Source organism: Phoxinus phoxinus, assembly GCF_949152265.1.
Source record: "Phoxinus phoxinus genome assembly, chromosome: 11".
Taxonomy (NCBI): Eukaryota; Metazoa; Chordata; class Actinopteri; order Cypriniformes; family Leuciscidae; genus Phoxinus; species Phoxinus phoxinus.
In genome coordinates this window covers 10,419,715-10,439,144 of record NC_136886.1, presented here as the reverse complement: position 1 = coordinate 10,439,144, position 19,430 = coordinate 10,419,715, and the positions used below count along the sequence as shown (strand labels likewise).

The 19,430-nt window shown below is 36.1% G+C and overlaps 2 protein-coding genes across 3 annotated transcripts in view; one reads left to right on the top strand and one right to left on the bottom strand.

Annotated features, from left to right (window-relative positions):
* The first annotated feature begins 8,103 nt into the window (after window positions 1-8,103).
* LOC307006652 (sodium- and chloride-dependent GABA transporter 2-like) lies at window positions 8,104-16,224 on the top strand. Of its 2 annotated transcripts, none has more exons than XM_079627839.1 (14): window positions 8,104-8,319; window positions 9,022-9,156; window positions 9,598-9,738; window positions 11,984-12,071; window positions 12,325-12,457; window positions 12,663-12,797; window positions 12,928-13,031; window positions 13,712-13,836; window positions 14,182-14,294; window positions 14,391-14,525; window positions 14,709-14,811; window positions 14,904-15,004; window positions 15,271-15,441; window positions 15,837-16,224. In XM_079627839.1, the coding sequence occupies exons 1-14, from the start codon at window positions 8,151-8,153 to the stop codon at window positions 15,951-15,953; spliced, it is 1,770 nt and encodes a 589-aa protein (XP_079483965.1). In that variant the 5' UTR covers window positions 8,104-8,150; the 3' UTR covers window positions 15,954-16,224. The 2 variants fall into 2 exon arrangements, with proteins under 2 accessions (XP_079483965.1, XP_079483966.1); XM_079627840.1 differs by having other exon boundaries at window positions 8,119-8,319; window positions 13,742-13,836; window positions 15,837-16,080.
* A 2,180-nt stretch (window positions 16,225-18,404) lies between these two features.
* The window catches only part of ppil1 (peptidylprolyl isomerase (cyclophilin)-like 1), a 42,172-nt gene continuing 41,146 nt past the window's right edge, over window positions 18,405-19,430 (bottom strand). The window contains exon 4 of the mRNA XM_079627882.1: window positions 18,405-18,728. Within this exon, the coding sequence (XP_079484008.1) occupies window positions 18,508-18,728 (221 nt within the window). The 3' untranslated portion in view covers window positions 18,405-18,507. The remainder of the gene's footprint in view (window positions 18,729-19,430) is intronic.

The following is a 19,430-nucleotide window of genomic DNA, read 5'->3' as shown; positions in this document are numbered from 1 at the left end:
GGAATTTTGAAATTTACCTTTCATGTAGTGTGTAACATAGTGAACAAAAACATCCTGCAAAGTTTGAAATATGAAAGTGCACCGTATATAAAGTTATTGTCTTTCAAAAGTAAGAGTCGACTCTGAGTCACTTTTATGAATCGTTAGAAGACCGAAGCTTTTTCTCTGACTAGATGACGTCAACTTGTCAAGTTATTTGAATACGATACGCCCACTTATTGCGCTCCAAGGCCAGGGGAAATATCATGGCGACGAGGCGCTGTATTCTGAAGTGCGACTCAAAAGCCAACTTTTTTCATCTGCCCAAGGAGGAGCATTTGAAGACTAAGTGGCTACAATTCACTATACCACAGAAGTATAGTCCGAGCCTTGTGCTTTGCTCGCGCCATTTTGAAGACGATTGCTTTACCAACTTAAATGCAATCAAACTTGGATTCGCTGATATTGAAGGAAGGTTCAGTTCCAAGTGTATTTGCATCAGCTTCCTCCTCCGTATCACAACCTGTAAGTGTTATTAATAATTTTTGCTTTTATATTTTATGTAGCATGCTTAATAATTATTTTGTTTGTTGTGTAAGCACCGTTTAGCTTCTAGGTCTTCAATGGCAATTGTATTGAGATATGTGAAGTGTTTGTCGTTGTTTTCGGAGTTGTCTAAAGAATAGAATAATACCTCGTAGTAACGTAACTGCATTTTTTGTGTGTGTAAAAACGTTATGTTTATGCATCGGGTTAACGCAAACAAAGACTGATTGTGCTTTTACAATATGAACTCTGGGCTATGCTCGCTAACATAACATTAAATTATTTATCTTATTTTTCGTTTTTTACTACAAACTATAAAGCAGTGGACTATAATCATTATTATAACACAATTTAATTGATAATAGCATCATTGTACTCCGTGTTAAAAATAAGTATTATCTCTGTAAACACTGCTGGGTCATCTGACCAATCAACGCAGATTAGCGTCGCGCAAAGGAGGGGTTTGAAAAACGAGTCGTTGAACGAATCATTTGGGAGTCGGTGAGCAAATCAGGTAAAAATAAATGCATATTATACGAAAACAAAAGTGTTTTTTGTCATTGCATGCACGTAAAACTGTTGTTGGGGACTCCCACAACAACATTAGGAACATTTTAAATGTCATAATAGGTGCCCTTTAAAGCTTTTTTTCCCCTTCCAACTTGCTGCGGCACCCCCTGCGGCCCCCTCTCTCGTTTCAAACGCAACTTTGCATCTGTTATCGCGTGTATTGAAAATTACATCAAAACTACTTTTTTTTTTTTTTTTGAAGCGGAATCATTAAGATAATGGACAAACATTACATGCATTTATTTGGTGAGTAGCCTAGCCCTAGCTGCTAACTACATTATCCCTTTTTATTTATTACCCATTATTAATATTATTTACAAGCTGATGGAAAGCTGCTTATGTAGGCTACATGATTAGGAGATGTATGACACAAAATAGGATACATGTCCTGAATTATGGGATTAAACGCATAAACATGCAATCCTGATTTTGCCGAGATGCGTTCCTGGGTCAACATTTAGTTGATCCTGCACAACATTCCTGTCCGAAATTTTAATCCTCACTATATACCTACCCCTAAACCTAACCCTACCCATAAATTATCACTCAAATCTGAGGGAAATGATAAGTGACTAACACTGATGTAATAGCATCCTGGACCATGTTGCACTTTTTCAAACTTTTTCACTTTGGCTGGTTTGAATTAGATTTATAAATCTTAGACATACAGACCATCCAAACATATGTTGTTTCTGATTTAGCTAAATTGCCTTCATTATTGTTTTTGGACAAGATTTTGACAGCTAAGACATGTGTGATATCATTTAATAAAGAACAAGAAGATTAGGATTCTTAAAAGACAAAACCCCTAAAGCTCAATGTTCCTTTTCCCATAAACAAGATCAGGCTGGAATGTTTTAAGGACAAGTAAATATTTACTGTTTATTTATTTTTTCTTCAACTCTATCTTCATGCACAAACTATCAGTTTAATAATAATACGTTTTTAAAATTTTGAATTATTTACCTGTACACTTCAGAACAGCCATTGTATATTTAATATATTCATATAACAAACCACCAAAGACTGCAACAGATAGTGAATTAAAGTTATATGTATTATATTGTAAACATAATGTAAAAAAAAAAAAAATATTTAAATGAATAAGAATGATTTTCATTTTAAAAAGGATACATAGAATGGGTCTGCACTAGTCAGGTGCTCTGATGTCTATAGGCTTGGCAAGATACTGTTATCTCACAGTGCAAAAGTTATACAAATATATCTTGATAAATATTGACAGGCATGGCTGAAGTAATTTGAGAAGAATTTGCCAAAGGTGTTGAAAAAGCGCTCATAGACTAATTTAAAGTGTAATTAAATTATCAATACTTGAATCATTTTTGTAATATGGGTTTTGTAATATTTGTTTTGGTTACCTAACAGCAAAGCTCTTTCCTTGCTTGTCAGTGTTGATCTATCTGACAGCTACGGGACTCTGCATTTCTTGTGTGTTTAAGCCAAAGTGCTGGTAGTAAATCAACATATTACTGAAATACTAAATTAATTAATTTTAATAGCCTACTAAATACATTAAAGAATTTTATTAGATCAGATTGCATTGTTCTCACCAGATTCTATCCACCCATAGAAAATATTTAAAAGGGCATGTTGTACCTTTATTTGATAGATTAGTTAATACATGTCATGTTCAGTTAATGTAATCTACAGTGCCTTCTCTCATTCTTCTCATGACTAGATAATGCTACAAACATTTAAAATGACAAACATGGCAAAAAAATGACAAATACTCTGTCTGATGGGAAGATGCATTCCAAAGACTCCATAATCACTCATGATTCAACTCTTAAATAACAGATCAGTCCTGAGTTATATCAAATTCTGAGTTATAGAAGCTGTTGTATAATGTTCATATTACAGTCATTCATTGTGATGTTAAGCATGAATGTTGTAAGGAGGTCAGTAGTAATTGCACAAGTTGTCACAAGTTATTGTGTTAAAGCATTATATTTACAATTAACTGTTAGGTAGATAAAGATAGAATGCTATCTTAAAGATGACATTCATTGTTGCAATGCTTGAGTTTTTTTTATAGTTTTTTGTGTAAAAACTTTTTTTTAGTTTTGACTATTTTTAAATTATGCATGTCTTGTCATATGCATGTCAAGTCATGTTTTAACCCTAACACAAGACCATTTGACCTTGTTAAGCCACTTAATTAGCATCTCTCATAATGGGAGTGGGAACGGATTTCGACAGTTGGATAGTTTGCTGTCGGATTCTGTTTCCCCCATGTTTCTTAAAAATTTGGTTTTAATATTTACAAAACTGATACTGACTAGTTGGCAATGTGTTGAAATAACGGCGTTGTGCTTCGGGCAACCTAAGTTCGAGTGTCAGCTATGTAGTGTTTTTTTTTTGTATATTTTTTTCATTTAATTTCTTTCTTGAATGCTTCTGATAAATACACCTATAGCTGATAAAATAAACCACTGTTTATTTCATTTGTATGTTATATGTTGTGTAATGTGTATCTTTGTTCTTATCTTTTAATAACAAATAAAATAAACTGATTCCGACGGCTGTTTTTTTGCCGTCGGATTCTGTTCCCCCTGTATTTCTTACACAAGGAGGATCTTCTAATATCAATCAAAGTGCTATGAATTCATAGCCTCCAACGGCCTAGTGGTCAGTGATGATTTTTAGGTGACAAGTTCAAGTCCCTTCTCGTGGACTTTTTTGATCCCATATTTTCCTATCATAATAAAAAGGCAAAAACTCCAAAATATATTTATTTAAACTGGTGCCAGATAAGCTCCATCCAACACAAAATAGAATAAGCATTTTTTAAGCCACTACATCAACACCTCTCATAATGGGAGAGGGGGAACGGATTCCGACAGCTGTTTTATGCCGTCGGATTCTGTTCCCCCTGTATTTCTTACACAAAGTGGTTATTTTTTTAATCAAACTGACACTGATTTGTTGACTCCCATAGCCTAGTGGTCAGTGCACTGGTGTTTGGGTGACCTGAGTTCAACTCCCAGTTTTGTGATTTTTCTTGATCCGGTACTCTCATAATAAACGGCAAAAACTCTTTCATTAAAGAGAATAAGCATTTTTTAAGCCAATACATCAACACCTCTTATAATGGGAGTGGGGGAACGGATTCCGACAGCTGTTTTTTTTTTGTTTTTTTTTGCCGTCGGATTCTGTTCCCCCTGTATTTCTTACAAAAGGAGGTTCTAATTTTAAAGGGTTGGTAAAGTATGATTTCGCTTTTCTAACTTTAGTTAGTGTGAAATGTTGCTGTTTGAGTATAAACAACATCTGCAAAGTTACAATGCCCAAAGTTCAAAGCAAAGGAAGATATTTGCTTTTAAAGAAAAGGACTACAACAAACGGCTGGTAGGGACTACACGACATTCCTCCTGGGTTAGTGACATCACCAACCCTAAAATATACATAAACCCCGCCCCCAGGAACACAGTCCATGTTGAGAAGAGGCAAAGTTGTTGTATAAGAGTACATTTGTGAGTCAGCTCAAACTTTAGCATCCATCTTTTCACATGCAATCGAAAGTCACTCTGTGTGCATCTCACAACAGTTCCTATACGAGCGATTTATAGATTACCATGACAGAATATCCTAATTGAAGATAGTTAACTCCATATCAGCAACATAAATTCATCAACTAACCTTTCAGAGACACCCTGTTGCATAGATGTTGTCACTTCTTCTTGAGTCTCTCCATCTTTGTCTGACTCCATTTTAACATTAAAGGCAGAACAGTTTCTGTCATTTTAGTGTGTCCGAGTGAGGTAATAGCAGCTGCTAACACACACGCTCTTGAAACCCCGCCCTCTGTGCAGCTCATTTGCATGTAAAGGGCCAGGCACAAAATGGTGCGTTTTTGCTAATCCTCAAAAAGTGACAACTTTAACATGCTTTATAAAAAAATCTGTGGGGTATTTTGTGCTAAAACTTCACACACACACTCTGGGGACATCAGATATTTATTTGACATCTTGTGAAAATGGCATTTTACCAGCCCTTTAAACAAACTGACACTGATTGAAAGGCTCCACAGCTTAGGGGTCAATGCACTGACATTAGCTGATGATTTTTAGTTGACACAAGTTCAAGTCCCGGCTTGTGGACTTTTTTTTATCCCATATTTTCCTATCATAATAAAAGGCAAAAATATTTCTTTAAACTGGTGCCAGATAAGCTCCATCCACACAAAATAAAAGCAGCATTTTTTAAGCCACTACATCAACACCTCTCATAATGGGAGTGGATTCCGACAGCTGATTTGTTTGCCGTCGGATTCTGTTCCCATCATTTTTCTTACTTGTGTTTGTTTTCAGACATGATAACAGGCGTTTTATACTTGTGCTAATGCGATATCACGATTTTTGATCGTGGATGATTTATATGTCTCCAAGATTTGCTTTTAAAGAAATTTGGTTGTATCGTGCTACAGCGCACATTCTTTCAGCTGCAGTTCTGGCGCCTCAGTCCCAATACTGTAAAACTCGACATCACATGTTAATGCAGCGTTAGAGTTACACTCACAGGACACTGCACTTATTCGCAATCACAAAAGTTCATTATTTCCTTGTGCCTTAAAGCTTTGCCGCGCGCACCATCAAACAGCGCCAAACTGGACTTTATCTTTCGCATCCGATTTTTGTTGGTCCATCTGCTAGCGATGGGCGGCCGAGACTGAGAGAGCTACATAAATATGCACCAAACAAGCCACTTTGAAATTTAGCTGTTTTCATGAATACAAAAGTTGGTTGACCCCCCCCTAGACTAAAAAAAAGTTGGATGACCCTCCCCTCAATAAAGAATAAAAAGAGATGACCCTCCCCTATTCCTCCAGTGGTCCATTCCATAAATAGCGAAAGGTCCCTAACTCATTCAGTTTGAATTCTGCTTAATATAATCAGTTATGTTTTTTTCTATTAAGTTGGGGAGAGCTGAGCACATCCTAATGCTTTTTGACTTTCTCAGTTTGTGTAAACCTATGTAGGGTTCAGAGTTTTTCCCGCATTAATTTCACAAGTAGCCTAGGCTACAATTAGCCTATGTGGTTTTGTTTAAAAAAAATGTTTGAATTTCGAAATAAAAGTGACTATATATATACATATATATACATAAATAAATAAATATAAAAAAAGATATATATATATATATATATATATTGTAAAATATATATATATAATAAAATTATATATATAGTATATTCTTGGTTGTTCTTAAATTCGATCAAATATACCTGTTTCTTTTAAGTATCTCATGAGAGCTGGCCATGTGATGGTTTTGATGTAGAAAAAGAAAGTAAACCCTCTATTGATAATTGTGTATAACCTCGTTCTTTGACTTGTTCTAACATTATGGTTCTCTCTGTGCTGTATGCTTCACACTCTAGTAATACACGCTCTACAGTTTCTCTCTTGTCACAGTTAATACATAGTCCTGTTGCGTGAGATTATGATTGAGACCTGTATGTCCAATTCTTAACCTTGTGATCACAGTTTCTCCCCTTTGCTTCCAACCAACCTGTCTCCTTGTTGTCACTTGCTTCTGTACTTTATATAAAAATTGACCTTTGGTCTCCTTTTCCCATTGTCTTTGCCATAACCTATTGATTCCTGTTTTAATGACACTTTTCATTTCCATTTTACTCAATGGAACTGTCCATTCTGACTTAAGAGTCTTTTTAGCCAAACGATCCGCTGCTTCATTACCCTCTATTTCAACGTGAGATGGGACCCACATAAAACACACTATAATATTAAGATTTTGTAATCTATATAAACTATGAAAGATTTCATAAATCAAGTCAGGCCTACAAACAGATTTACAATTTGAAATACTTATTAATGATGCCATTGAGTCTGAACAGATGATATATTGGTTAGGCCCAACCTCCTCTATCCACGTGAGTGCTATAAAATAGCTAAAAGTTCCACAATGTAAACTGCTAAATGGTCTGAAGTTCTTTATAGTAGCCTATTGATTTCTGAAAATGTGGTATATACTGCTGCTCCCGTCTTTCCAGTATTTGGGTCTTTTGAGCCGTCTGTAAATATTTGAATACAATTAGGGCCTATTGTACTTGAGACCTAGATATTGTTTTACCAGATCGTTCATCCCACCATATTCTTTGCATTGTTTTAATATCTTTGCGATTTCAAGATCCACAACTGGTGATGGAAATATCCAAGGAGGAATAGCAGATAACGCCACTGACTGTACAGCTGAGTTAATTTAACTATTCCCAGTTTCTCGGCTTCGGTGTCAATGTCCTCTTTGCTTCGTGATTTTTCTGCGTGAGAAAATGGACGTGTGGCGTGTGAAAAATGTAAATTGCGTGAGCTGGCAGCCCTGAAACTAGCCGTGTTAGGTGGCCCCGTTCATCCCATATACAATTTAAGTGATAGGCAGGCTATTTAAGTAAAATTTACTTTTCATTTAGTAAATTTGACCGTCAGATTTAAAAGTGAAGCGTAGCCTAAATTCATAGACGACCCTTTATTTATTAAATAATCATACTCAAATCCCAAACAATTTCTCAACCCCCTTGTAGCCTGCTGCCTATCCCTTCATTATCAAAAGTTGAGACTCATGTCAGTAAAGGGCATTAGAAGAATTGAACAGGTCACGACTTGACTGACAACACCTTTTGAAATAGCTACACATTTAAAAGAAACGGTACATATATGTACATTTTAATGCTTGGGAACATATATATAGCCTACGTTGAGGTCCAATAATAAGTCCTATGGGGTACGTTATTGTAGCCTACCTTGGGGGACAGAAATGGACTCCTACTGTTCCCACTATTTCTGACAATACACTGCTGAGAAGAAAGCTTATTAAAATGCCTGCAGTCACAGAACTAATAGACTAAACGGAACAAGTTAACACATCTCTACTCTCCCTGCATCCTAAACACCCACCGCCCTCCCCTGGTAATGCTTAAAAGCTGTGAGCGCTAATACAAAAGCTTCTTCGAATCGTAGCACGCACACACATACGTAAGCGCTGACAGACACAGACTCCCACACATAAACAGTGTAAGTATGGCAGACACCTCTACCAGGCGGACAGGGAACCAGCAGGCTGCTCTAAGTCCTGAAGAGAGAGGCCAATGGGCTAACAAGATTGAATTTCTGCTGACTGTAGCCGGAGCAATCATTGGGCTTGGAAATGTCTGGAGGTTCCCATATCTTTGCTATAAAAATGGAGGAGGTGAGTATTGGACAATAGGCTACACCTGATAAATTGCTGATTAGGGTTTTCATTTTATTTGTGATCAAGGGATCAAGTCATTGATCAAATGACATTGATCAAATGACACATTTTTTATTATACAAGTACATTACAGTATTTAAAAATGACTTTAAAAAGAGATTAGGATTTTGAAGTGCAGCTTTGTTTCCTTTAATGTCTGTTTTTGAGAAGCATTTATAAACCATCTGATTCACATACATTTAATAAATGACTGTGTTTTTTTTTATCACATCATACAAACTTAACATATTCATAACCAGTTACATCTTTATATGCAATTTGTTTTTGGATTCCATTAGGTGGGTAACTTTAAACAAAAAGCATTCAGAAACATACAAAATTCTAAACCTTTTTGTAATGTTCTATATAAAAATTTTGAGGTTAAGTTGACTTTTATAGATATATATTTTTAATTTATATATAATCCTGATGTGGTATACATATAAGAAATAAGCTTAGTGATGTTCAATAAAACATTATATCTCCAATTTAATTGGGGGATTCCACAAGAAACCAAATGATACTTCAGCAACTTGAACAGAGTACGTATGGTGCTTATACTGGACATCACACATTTAGGATTTATGTATAGGTTCACATAGGACTTTTTAAAATGATTATTTATCATTTCATTTTACCATTAACATCTTAAATCCTTAGGGGCTTTTTTCATTCCATACGTCCTGTACCTGGTTACTTGTGGTATCCCGCTTTTTGTGCTTGAGACATCTTTGGGTCAGTACACAAGTCAGGGAGGCATCACATGTTGGAGAAAGATCTGTCCTCTTTTTGAAGGTGAGTTGCTCACTTCTCAATTAGTATGGATTTTGTGATGCTTCTTATAATGTCAAATGTTGTATATTGTAATGCATTTGCTAACAATGTTTCTGTGGTTCAGTTAATGTTCAAAGTATAAATTTAAGTTTATTTTAAAATATAGGCTAGATATTTTTCATCAACCACACTTTTAAAGTTGTAGAAACTAGTTATCACCCATTAGAAATGTATTACTAGAAACTAATTTAGTGGCCCACAACACCAAGCTTTTGTTGCTATAATTGTTCAAATAAAAAATAAAAAATGTATCAAAATAAAATATAGTAAAATCTATCTCTAGTGTATACTTTTTGTGTATTTTTGTTGGATACTTTCTATATTGCAATATTTCTATATGTTACCTGAAAATCAGGTAACATTTGTTTAAAAGTGTTGTACTAACATGACTAATTTTTTCAGGAATGGGTTATGCCAGTCAAATGATTATTGTCTATGGCTCAATCACCTACATCATCATCATAGCCTGGGCTTTTCTGTACCTATTCTCAGCCTTCAGTGTAGAACTACCCTGGGCCAGCTGCAACAATCTGTGGAACACAGGTACATTTGGTTGAAGTTGTATGTAGGCTTTGTATTACATTTACAGTACTTGTTCGGTAGCAGGCTAGTAGGCTGGGTTTTTGATGGAGTGCTATCTCTTCAATCTTTACTAAAAAAAATTTAAAAAAGTTAGTAACAGTAGGACATCTAGCTTAAAGTTATATTAAAGTTTTTTTTACAATAATTTCAGCACCAATTTCAGAACCTTGATGTCATTTTTCAAAACTCTAGACACAAAACTCAAACACAGGCCATCTGATGTTCAAAACTAAAAAAAACTCATGTGCAAAACATTGCAGTCATTTGAAGAACATTTTACTGAAGATAGTTTGCAGTTTCATCAGGCAGAAGTCATCTTCAAGACTCCCGTAGGCCGCTCTGTTTTTACATTTGCTAAAATCACAGCAATTTTACCAAGGTCTAAGCTACGTCATTACTTCAGGTTGAATTATTCTGATTGGCTAAGAAATAGATTAACATTGTAATTTTCCACACATAGACAGAAGCATATCTCAATCGTTAATGCGATTGACACCCGGACCCTGGATAGGCACATTGTGACTTCCAGGTCACAGAACAGTAAAGTCATTGCTTTAAGACGTGGTCAATTAAACTATTGGTTCCAATGATTCCAGTGACCTATAGCTTTCAGAGTAGCCTAAGCTTGAAAAACAGATATATGTATTGACACATGTTGGAGGCCTCTCTCTAAATCCTTACAAAACAAGTTAACACAGTCTCACCCCAAAACGTCACATACTGACGGGTCTTGACCATACGGCAACATACGACGAAAAGGGTACCCTTTAAAGTCGGCATGAAATCAAAATTGACCCTATTTACTTTGTTAGCGGATATTACTAGTCTTGTGGTGAACAATTAATCCGTGCAAGTTAATACACGGAAAAAAATGGTTTGCCGTGGTTATCTTTAATCAAAGTCTGAAAAGTTACTTCCGGGTCTGGAATGGCGTTCTTTTTCTGATGATGTAGGTTTGACGGCTTGGGTTGCTTAAATGCTTAAATTCACTCCCCTCGCCGTTACTCTGCTATGGGCGAGAGATGGAGAGGAGGAGCACTAAAGTAAAACCATGCCCTCTGTTCAATATTCCGTTTCACTCGGAAATGCGTCACAACACTTGAGAAAAGTTGTTTGCAACTTCCGGTTCACGCGGACTTTTACGTCCATGTGTGACGATTCGGGTTATGGGTAGGTTTAGGTATGCGTTAGGGTACCGCTAGAAGGCGCTGCTGGTGCGCTTATGTCTGCGTCTCATATTGACGTTAAAGGGTACCCTTTTCGTCGTATGTTGACGTATGGTCAAGACCTGTCAGTATGTGACGTTTTGGGGTGAGACCGGGCGTAACAAGTCCATATTTCATTTCTGGAAGTAGGGCTAAATGAGCAAGCACCGTTACTGCATTCCTGGCATGGTCCAGACCCTTCATTCACCTCTCAGATATTTAAAACAGACATTAAAGAACACATGAAAAGAACATCTTAGTACGGAGCCCCTAAAGGGACATGGTGGTGGAAAAAATGTTGGGATGGGAGAGTTCCCTTGCAAAACTTTTACGTTCCCTTATAAGGTAAGATATTTGTTTTCCCTTGCAAAACCTGTTCGGACAGCTGAGCTGAGTTTGTCCTGAGCTCGGGCAATCACTTCCTGCTTAATGTCCCGCTGGCAGTGTTTCAGAGATCCGTACCTGAACAATGGAGGGGCTCATAGTGTTTGAACTTGGACTCAAATATAAAGAAATGCAGTCAGTGCTTAACTCAAGGAGTTCAGTAAAGTTGGCAATATATTTACAGATTCGAACTTCCCGGATCAATAACTCATGAGCTAAACGTTAAAACACAAATGACACCTTCCAATCATAGTAACGTAGACAACAAGCTACAACCCAATTTTCCTCAAAACGAGCTTTATAATCTAAATTGATCTCTGAGCAGGCGGCTGAGAGACAAGTCGGAAGGGACCTCATGTGGTATACTTCACTAAAAATAGTGAAGCTTGTGTATTTTTGCTTCACACGCACATATAATGAAGGAGATCTCTTTGTGCAGAAATCTCCCCACTTTGATGCTTATGCCAGGATTGGGAATGGGATATAGAATATTGTTTAGCTATATATGAACCAGATGTTTTGTGAAATTTATGAATATTTAATAACATTAGGTCTGGTTTTATTTGTTCTTCAGGATCGTTATACCTTTAACCTTATTTGTATCTCTTTGGGTTTAGATGCTTGTACTGTGCTTAGTGGGAAGAATTCAAGTTCAGAGTGGACGTCTCCTCTTAATGCCACTTCCTCTGTGATGGAGTTCTGGCAGTGAGTTAAATGAAAATGCAATGAATTTACGCTGGGAATAAAACAACAATTAATTTATAAGTTTAACATTTTAGAGAATCTGACATCAAACCAGGTCAGAATTACTATTACAATTGGACATGGTGCCATGCAAATTTCATGGTATATGAATATGATAATGATCTGCTTGTGTCTTTCTTACATAGCAATTAATTTACATAAGACAGCCAACTCAGAGTTTCATTATATTGTTGAACGCTTTCTGTATGTTCAGCCACAGAGTGTTGCAACTGTCCAGTGGAATAGAGCATTTGGGAACAGTAAGGTGGGACTTGGCCCTTATTCTCTTACTTGTCTGGATCCTGGTCTACTTCTGCATCTGGAAAGGCGTGAAGTCTACTGGGAAGGTTATAGTCCTTACAAACATCCATAATACCTTTAATTAAAAAGCAATGGGCATACAAAATGGCACCAAATGGCTTAAATAAGTAAATAATTTTCAATCTTTTTATTACCGGTGACAGAACAGAAAACTGTTTTCAGCATGAAATATACACTACATTATTATCAATCAAAAGTCAATTAACTGCTGTAATATTATTACGTTTACAGGCAGTCTATTTCACAGCAACATTCCCTTATGTAATGCTCCTGATACTGCTCATACGAGGGGTCACTCTACCTGGTGCCATCAACGGCATCCACTATTATATGTACCCGGATCTGACACGGCTAGCTGACCCACAGGTAAAGACATTAGAAAGCCTAGAATGAGTTACAGCAAATCTAATTTAGATATTGTACTGTTACTGCTTTCTTGTATTGTGCTTTTTAAGTTACTCTTTCTGAATTGTCTTGTTTTTTGTTTGTTTGTAAGGTATGGATGGATGCTGGTACTCAGGTGTTTTATTCTTATGCGATATGTCTTGGATACCTCAGCTGTCTTGGAAGCTACAATCAATATAACAATAATTGTTACAGGTGAGTGTGCATTATGAAGCAGAACATTTTATTTTAACTGATACAATTGATTAATTTAATCCGTAGTTTTCACTTAAAGATGATTAAAAGTTAATAAACTCAAAGAAAAAGACCCTTCAAAAACTATTTTTTTTAAATTGCACAATGTCCACAAAAATATTAAGCAGCACAATCGTGACCAACTGCAATAACAATAAGAAATGTTACTTGTGAGAGAAATGGCTTCTGAACATATATAGTTTTGCCACCACAGGAATAAATTACATTTTAAAATGTTAAAATAGAAAACAGTTATTTCAAATTGTAATAATATTTCACAAAATTACTGTTTTTACTTTGATAAAATAAAATAAAAAATTATTTCTTTTTTTATACCATTACATTTGGTGTTTTTTCTTTTTCTTTTGACCAAATACACAACAGACACGTGGTGCCAAGTGGTGCTCACTGCAGAGTCAAATGATGTCCAGCTCCACCTCTCTGGACATCTAATGGGTTGGAGGGATAGAGTTGTGGGTGGGGTTAGGGTGTAGCAGGATATTCAAGCTCCACCCAATAGGGCCAAATTACATTCGCTCTTCCTCGCTGGACGTCTAGCGAGGGGGAGCTAGACGTAAGCTCCACCAATTTGCTTTGCAGTCTCCAATAAACTAATGTTTGTGATGCGAAAATATTCCTAGGGACTCTTTCTACCTCTGCTTGCTGAACAGTGGAACCAGTTTTTTGGGTGGATTCGCCATCTTCTCTGTTCTGGGTCACATGGCACAGGAGCAGGGTGTGGACATATCCCTTGTGGCTGAGTCAGGTAAGAGAAAACTTTTTTTATTGTTCCTTTGAAACTTTCCAACATATCAAATAAATTATCAAACATAATTTTAGACGGAATAACATTGTTTGTTTTAATACGGTCTCATTGTCACTGCCTCAATTCAATAGTCTTTGTTATTCAAAAAAAATACTTGTCATCCTTTGCAAGGGCTATTTTCAATTGTGACATTTTGTGTCTTAATAAAATATTTTCAGTTCAAATCAATATACTGTCTTTATTAATTAATTTGGTAGCTATGTAGAAGGAAAATACTGTATAAGAGGCTCTAGGTGGTGTTGGGTCACTGTACCACATTGTACCTCCTCCCTTGGCTGTCGTTAGGTCCAGGACTGGTGTTTATAGTGTACCCTCAGGCGGTGACAATGTTGCCATGGTCTCAGTTCTGGGCTGTGTGTTTCTTCACCATGATCATCCTTTTGGGCTTGGACAGCCAGGTTAGACCCTTTTCTCTTTCTAAGCCTAAAATCTGTTGCTTTGCCCTCCCCCCTGTTCCTGCCTCCCCGTCCAATGTCTTTTCTTGTGTCACTCAGTTTGTTGGACTGGAGAGCATAATGACATCAGTGACAGACATCTTTCCTGTGTTGAGACGTGGCCTCAGAAGAGAGATGCTGCTTTTAGGGATTTGCCTTTTCTGCTACCTGATGAGCCTCTTCATGATTACAGAGGTATATACCATTTTTATATAGTATTTTATCAAATGAAACCTGTAAATATGTTTTTAAAAAAAGTTTTTGGAAGGCATTTCTGATCCTGCAGAAGTCCATGGCTTTGCATTTTGTTCATTAGTTCATTGTTCATTGTACCATTGTTTTATAACTTACAAAAGTGTCCTACTTTTTGTTTCACAGGGTGGTCTGTACATCATTCAGTTGTTTGATCATTACGTGTGCAGTGGAGCAACTCTCCTGTTCCTGGCTACCTGTCAATCTGTGGCCATTGGCTGGGTATATGGTGAGTAGCCTACATTTAAATGAGCCTTAAATTGTACTTACTACTCTTTCATGGGACTTTATGTGCTTAAAATTGAGCTGTCTCTCTCCAAGGTGCTGACCGATTCTATGAGAACATAGAAGACATGATTGGTTACAAACCCTGGCCTGTGATGAAATACTGTTGGCTCTATGTCACCCCCTCTGTCTGTGTAGTAAGTGTGTTTCTGTCACAGGGTAAAATAGAAGCACTCAGCACAGTTTATTGAAATACATTACCAAACTTTCATATGCATAATGAAAACTGCAACGTAAAAATTATATATATTTGCCCTATTATGCTTATATATATATATATATATATATATATATATATATATATATATATATATATATATATATATACACGCACACAGAATGTTCTTTCTTTTTTTTTAATACATATGTGTTCTGATCAAACCTGTATTGATATGTCCTGTAGGGCACCTTTATTTTCTCTCTGGTCAAGTACAGTCCCCTGAAATTTAATAACACATATGTGTATCCATGGTGGGCATATGGTATCGGATGGTTCCTGGCTATATCCTCTCTCTCCCTCATCCCCATCAACATGATCTACAAACTGTACAAGGGGAAAGGGACCCTCTGGAAGGTAGATGTTGTCGTGAAAAACAAAACAAATGTCTTTTACTCTTTTATGTTTTTTTTCTCTCTGATTTCACAGATGTTTAGACTCAAATAAACATGGGTGGGTCTCAAGGATTAATAGTCATGGCTGACATATCTATATTATATATATAATATATATATATATATACATTTTGCTTTTATGTTTACATGGCTTATGATTTTATTATCTAATATATTTTATTTTTTGAAAAAATTATTTCAACAATATATAAATGTCTTGAAGTGTTTCTAAATTAAAACCTTTGGAAGAACAAGCAGGCAACTGATGCACAACAGGAATGAATTTCGTTCATTTCCTATGGGATGAAATGTAATAGAGATAACTGAATAATGTTTTTTTGTCTGTGTTGCCCTCAGCGTCTCCAGTTGGCTTGCACTCCAGCAGAGGATCTACCTCAATCTCACAGACCTTCAGCTCATAATTATACTCTGTCATCCTGTACAGACAGAGAAAAGACCCCAGACAACCTTTAATGCTCAGCTGCCATTAAGTCAGTTGTCCCTACAGTACATATTAAACCACAGTTCAGTCAAAATTAAGCTTTTGAAGCTTAAACAGGTACATTCCATATAGTTATTAATTTTGAAGTAATGTTCCCTAGTGAAAGTTTAATAGATTAAAAAGGCAAGAGTAACATAAGTAAACAAACACCTGACACAACTGCATATTTTCTTCCTTCTGCATACAGAAATTGAATAGTGCCTTGTTTTTAACGATATAAAACATTTATTTTTGGTACTGTTTATGAGCTCAAGTTTTGACAAAAGATTGTTTGTCTCATAAGGAAAACTAAATCGTACCTCATATTTACAGATGCAGACACTTTTACTATGCAAACACATACTGCATGCAGGAGAACTCCGGTCAATTTTAACATTGAGCTCAATTTTTAGTAAATTTGGAGTGCTGTCAATACAGAGAACAACGACAAAAATCGGTGTTGCCTACACTGTGTTATCCTATTTAAAAAATTTGCACCCTGTTGACTTGAATGGGGCAAGTTTTAAACCTGCTTTTATTTCTCTTATCATCCTTGATGTGTCATACAAGTGCCCAGCCATGTTGAGTGATTCCTTCAGAGTGAACACGAGTGAATCTGACTGCAGTAGATGTGAAAGATATTAATAAAAATGATGTTATATCAGCCAGCGCAAATACCTGTATTTAGTTCCTGTTTTCGGTGGAAGTCCAAAGTAGTCGATTGTCGAGTTCACGCGCGTGATCATAGTAACTAAACCTATGCGCGTGAACTCGACAATCGACTACTTTGGACTTCCACCGAAAACAGGAACTAAATACAGGTATTTGCGCTGGCTGATATAACATCATTTTTATTCATGTCTTTCACATCTACTGCAGTCAGATTCACTCGTGTTCACTCTTAAGGAATCACTCAACATGGCTGGGCACTTGTAATGAAACATTAAGGATGATAAGACTAAGAACTGGTTAAGTTTAAAACTTGCCCCATTCAAGTCAATAGGGTGTAAATTTTAAAAAGAGGATAACACAGTGTAGGCAACACCGATTTTTGTCGTTGTTCTCTGTATTGACAGCACTCCAAATTTACTAAAAATTAAGCTCAATGTTAAAATTGACCGGAGTTCTCCTTTAAAGCAGGGCGGCCATGATGAAAAGCAAACTAATCATGCATTTTGACAACTGGCTATTCTCACAGGGACGGGTTATTAGAAATGTTCTTTATGATGTTCTCATGCAAGTTAACCTGTTATGAGATAAACTGAGCCCTCAGGCACTGGTTTTATTTGATCCATGGTAAGAGCTTTATTGATATTTCTTTCAGTGATATTCAGTGTTTCACATACTTTGAGGGCATTATGTAAAATGTGCTTAATCAGCACCAAGGTGTTTGGAAGTACAGGTCATGTATTTTTATCATGTAAGGAGATAAATGTATTTTTCAAGTAGTATATAATCTTTCTATAATACGATTTTTATTCTTTTAATCACTTTGTAATATTTTTTTAGATTCATTATACTTTGTATAACAGATTATATGAAATGTAAATCAAACATATTATGTATTTACAGAATCATTTTTACATTATCAGATCTGCAAATCTTCTTCATTCAAATGGGGTAGAAGATAAATAATTTTTCTTTCTGTCTGTTCATTTTTCCCCATCTCCCGGATGATAAAAAGCAATGCTTTCAAATGATTTATTCAACTTATTCCTCATGGGATCTGCCGATCAGCTTATAAACTCAACAAGAGCCCATTTTAAAGGTTTTAGGCTCCAACAATAATAGGATTCTGTGGGTCACAACCTCCCTGGTTTTGTTTACTTTTTTTCCATAGACACAGATTAAGTTTAATCTATAGTTGCACTCTGAAATGTGAGTTTTTAATAAAAATCCTTTGAAGTCTAGGATCATAAAAAACATCTGTCCAGAAACCCAGGATTACATTGATATTGCTTCAAACTGATGTTGTTCTGCCAAAAAAAGTCACTGCTAGTCCAAAATACCACAGATTTTGCAATGTTGTGTGCGCTATTTGTATTTAACCCTTTTTTAAGGCTAGTTAGCATGTCTGCCAGCAGTTATAAACGAAACAATGACTTATGACTGCATATTTTGTTGGTGGCCTTGTGCTGTGGCACAAGTACACTTTATCTCCATATTTTATGTGAGAAATTGTATGATAGTTTTCTCTTATTTTTGTTCCAAAGAAAGCATTTCAAACACCCAGACATCTTTACTGATCTATGAGCAACTAATGCAGTGTGAGTGTGTTGAAACCATAACTGTCATCTCCAATTACATTCATACGAGTTGCCAAATAATCATTTCTGTGTGTCATTTAGCATAATGTAAAGGAATGTACACTTTAAAAAGACAGTTTCTCTATACAGAACCCAAACTCATATAGTTAAGACGCCACCCTCTGGCCAGAGATTTGTACTCGGGGTAACCAAGAGAACAGAGAACATATTTAATGAAAACTCTGAAAGTTTAATGTAATAAAAGGGCTGTACAAAAATAAGGCATAAAATGTTAGACATCTTAGTTAGGTACGTTCACTCTGAGAATTTTTATGTCATCCATAGGACGGTCCTGACTGTTGGTTTCAACCATGCCAATACGATTAAGAACTCCAATGCCCTGGCAGACCCGTCCAAATATAGTGTGTTTCCCATCCAGCCATTGTGTGGGAGCCAATGAGAGGAAGAACTGGCTTCCGTTTGTATCTGGCCCTGCATTGGCCATTGCCAGAATTCCAGCACCTACAAAATACAAACATATATATATATTTTAATTATCATGAAAATTATGTGAAGACTGGTTTTCAAGTCAGTTTGAGTTATAATAAACTTTTAATCTACTATTAAATTAAGCAATTATATTAGGATAAATACGATTCAACCCACTAAATTGCTGACATTTATTATGGTCAAGTGCTGTGAGCAATTTACAATTACAATAGCCAAGCAAGTCCACAAATATTTAGATTCACTTAAACCTGCATTCAAGCATTTGCTGATCTGCAATTTAAAAATGTAAGCTACAACCTATAGGTCTTATGCTGGATTTTTTATATTAAAAAAATATTATTACTATGTACAAATCTATTAAATCCACTCTTGAGTCTTGTATTTCTACTCACCTGTCAATTTCAACTCTGGATGCAATTCATCCTCAAACTGCTTGCCATATGTTGCTTTTACTGGTTCACCTTCTACTTTGCTTTTCTGTCTTAGCATTTAAAAAGCTAGTCCTGCAGATTTGTGCAGCAGTTCTACGCTCTTTACGACTTGGCGGTGATGTGCTACAAGACGTTCAAGTTGCATCTGTTTGTCACTAAGTGTCTATTAGGAGGACCTGCTGCACGAGATCTGGATGTACGAATCTGGTGTTTTAAATGCTTGACCAGTGTGAGCATTGGATTTGTATTTTTGAGTCATGTTAATGTTGATATTAATATTATA

What these genes read in the sequence shown, in the direction of transcription:
- LOC307006652 (XM_079627839.1), top strand. Translation starts at nt 8,151, where the DNA reads ATGGCAGACACCTCTACCAGGCGGACAGGGAACCAGCAGGCTGCTCTA. An exon ending in TTGCTATAAAAATGGAGGAG is followed by an intron (nt 8,320 to 9,021) that starts GTGAGTATTGGA and finishes TTAAATCCTTAG; the next exon opens with GGGCTTTTTTCATTCCATAC. An exon ending in TCACCCCCTCTGTCTGTGTA is followed by an intron (nt 15,005 to 15,270) that starts GTAAGTGTGTTT and finishes TATGTCCTGTAG; the next exon opens with GGCACCTTTATTTTCTCTCT.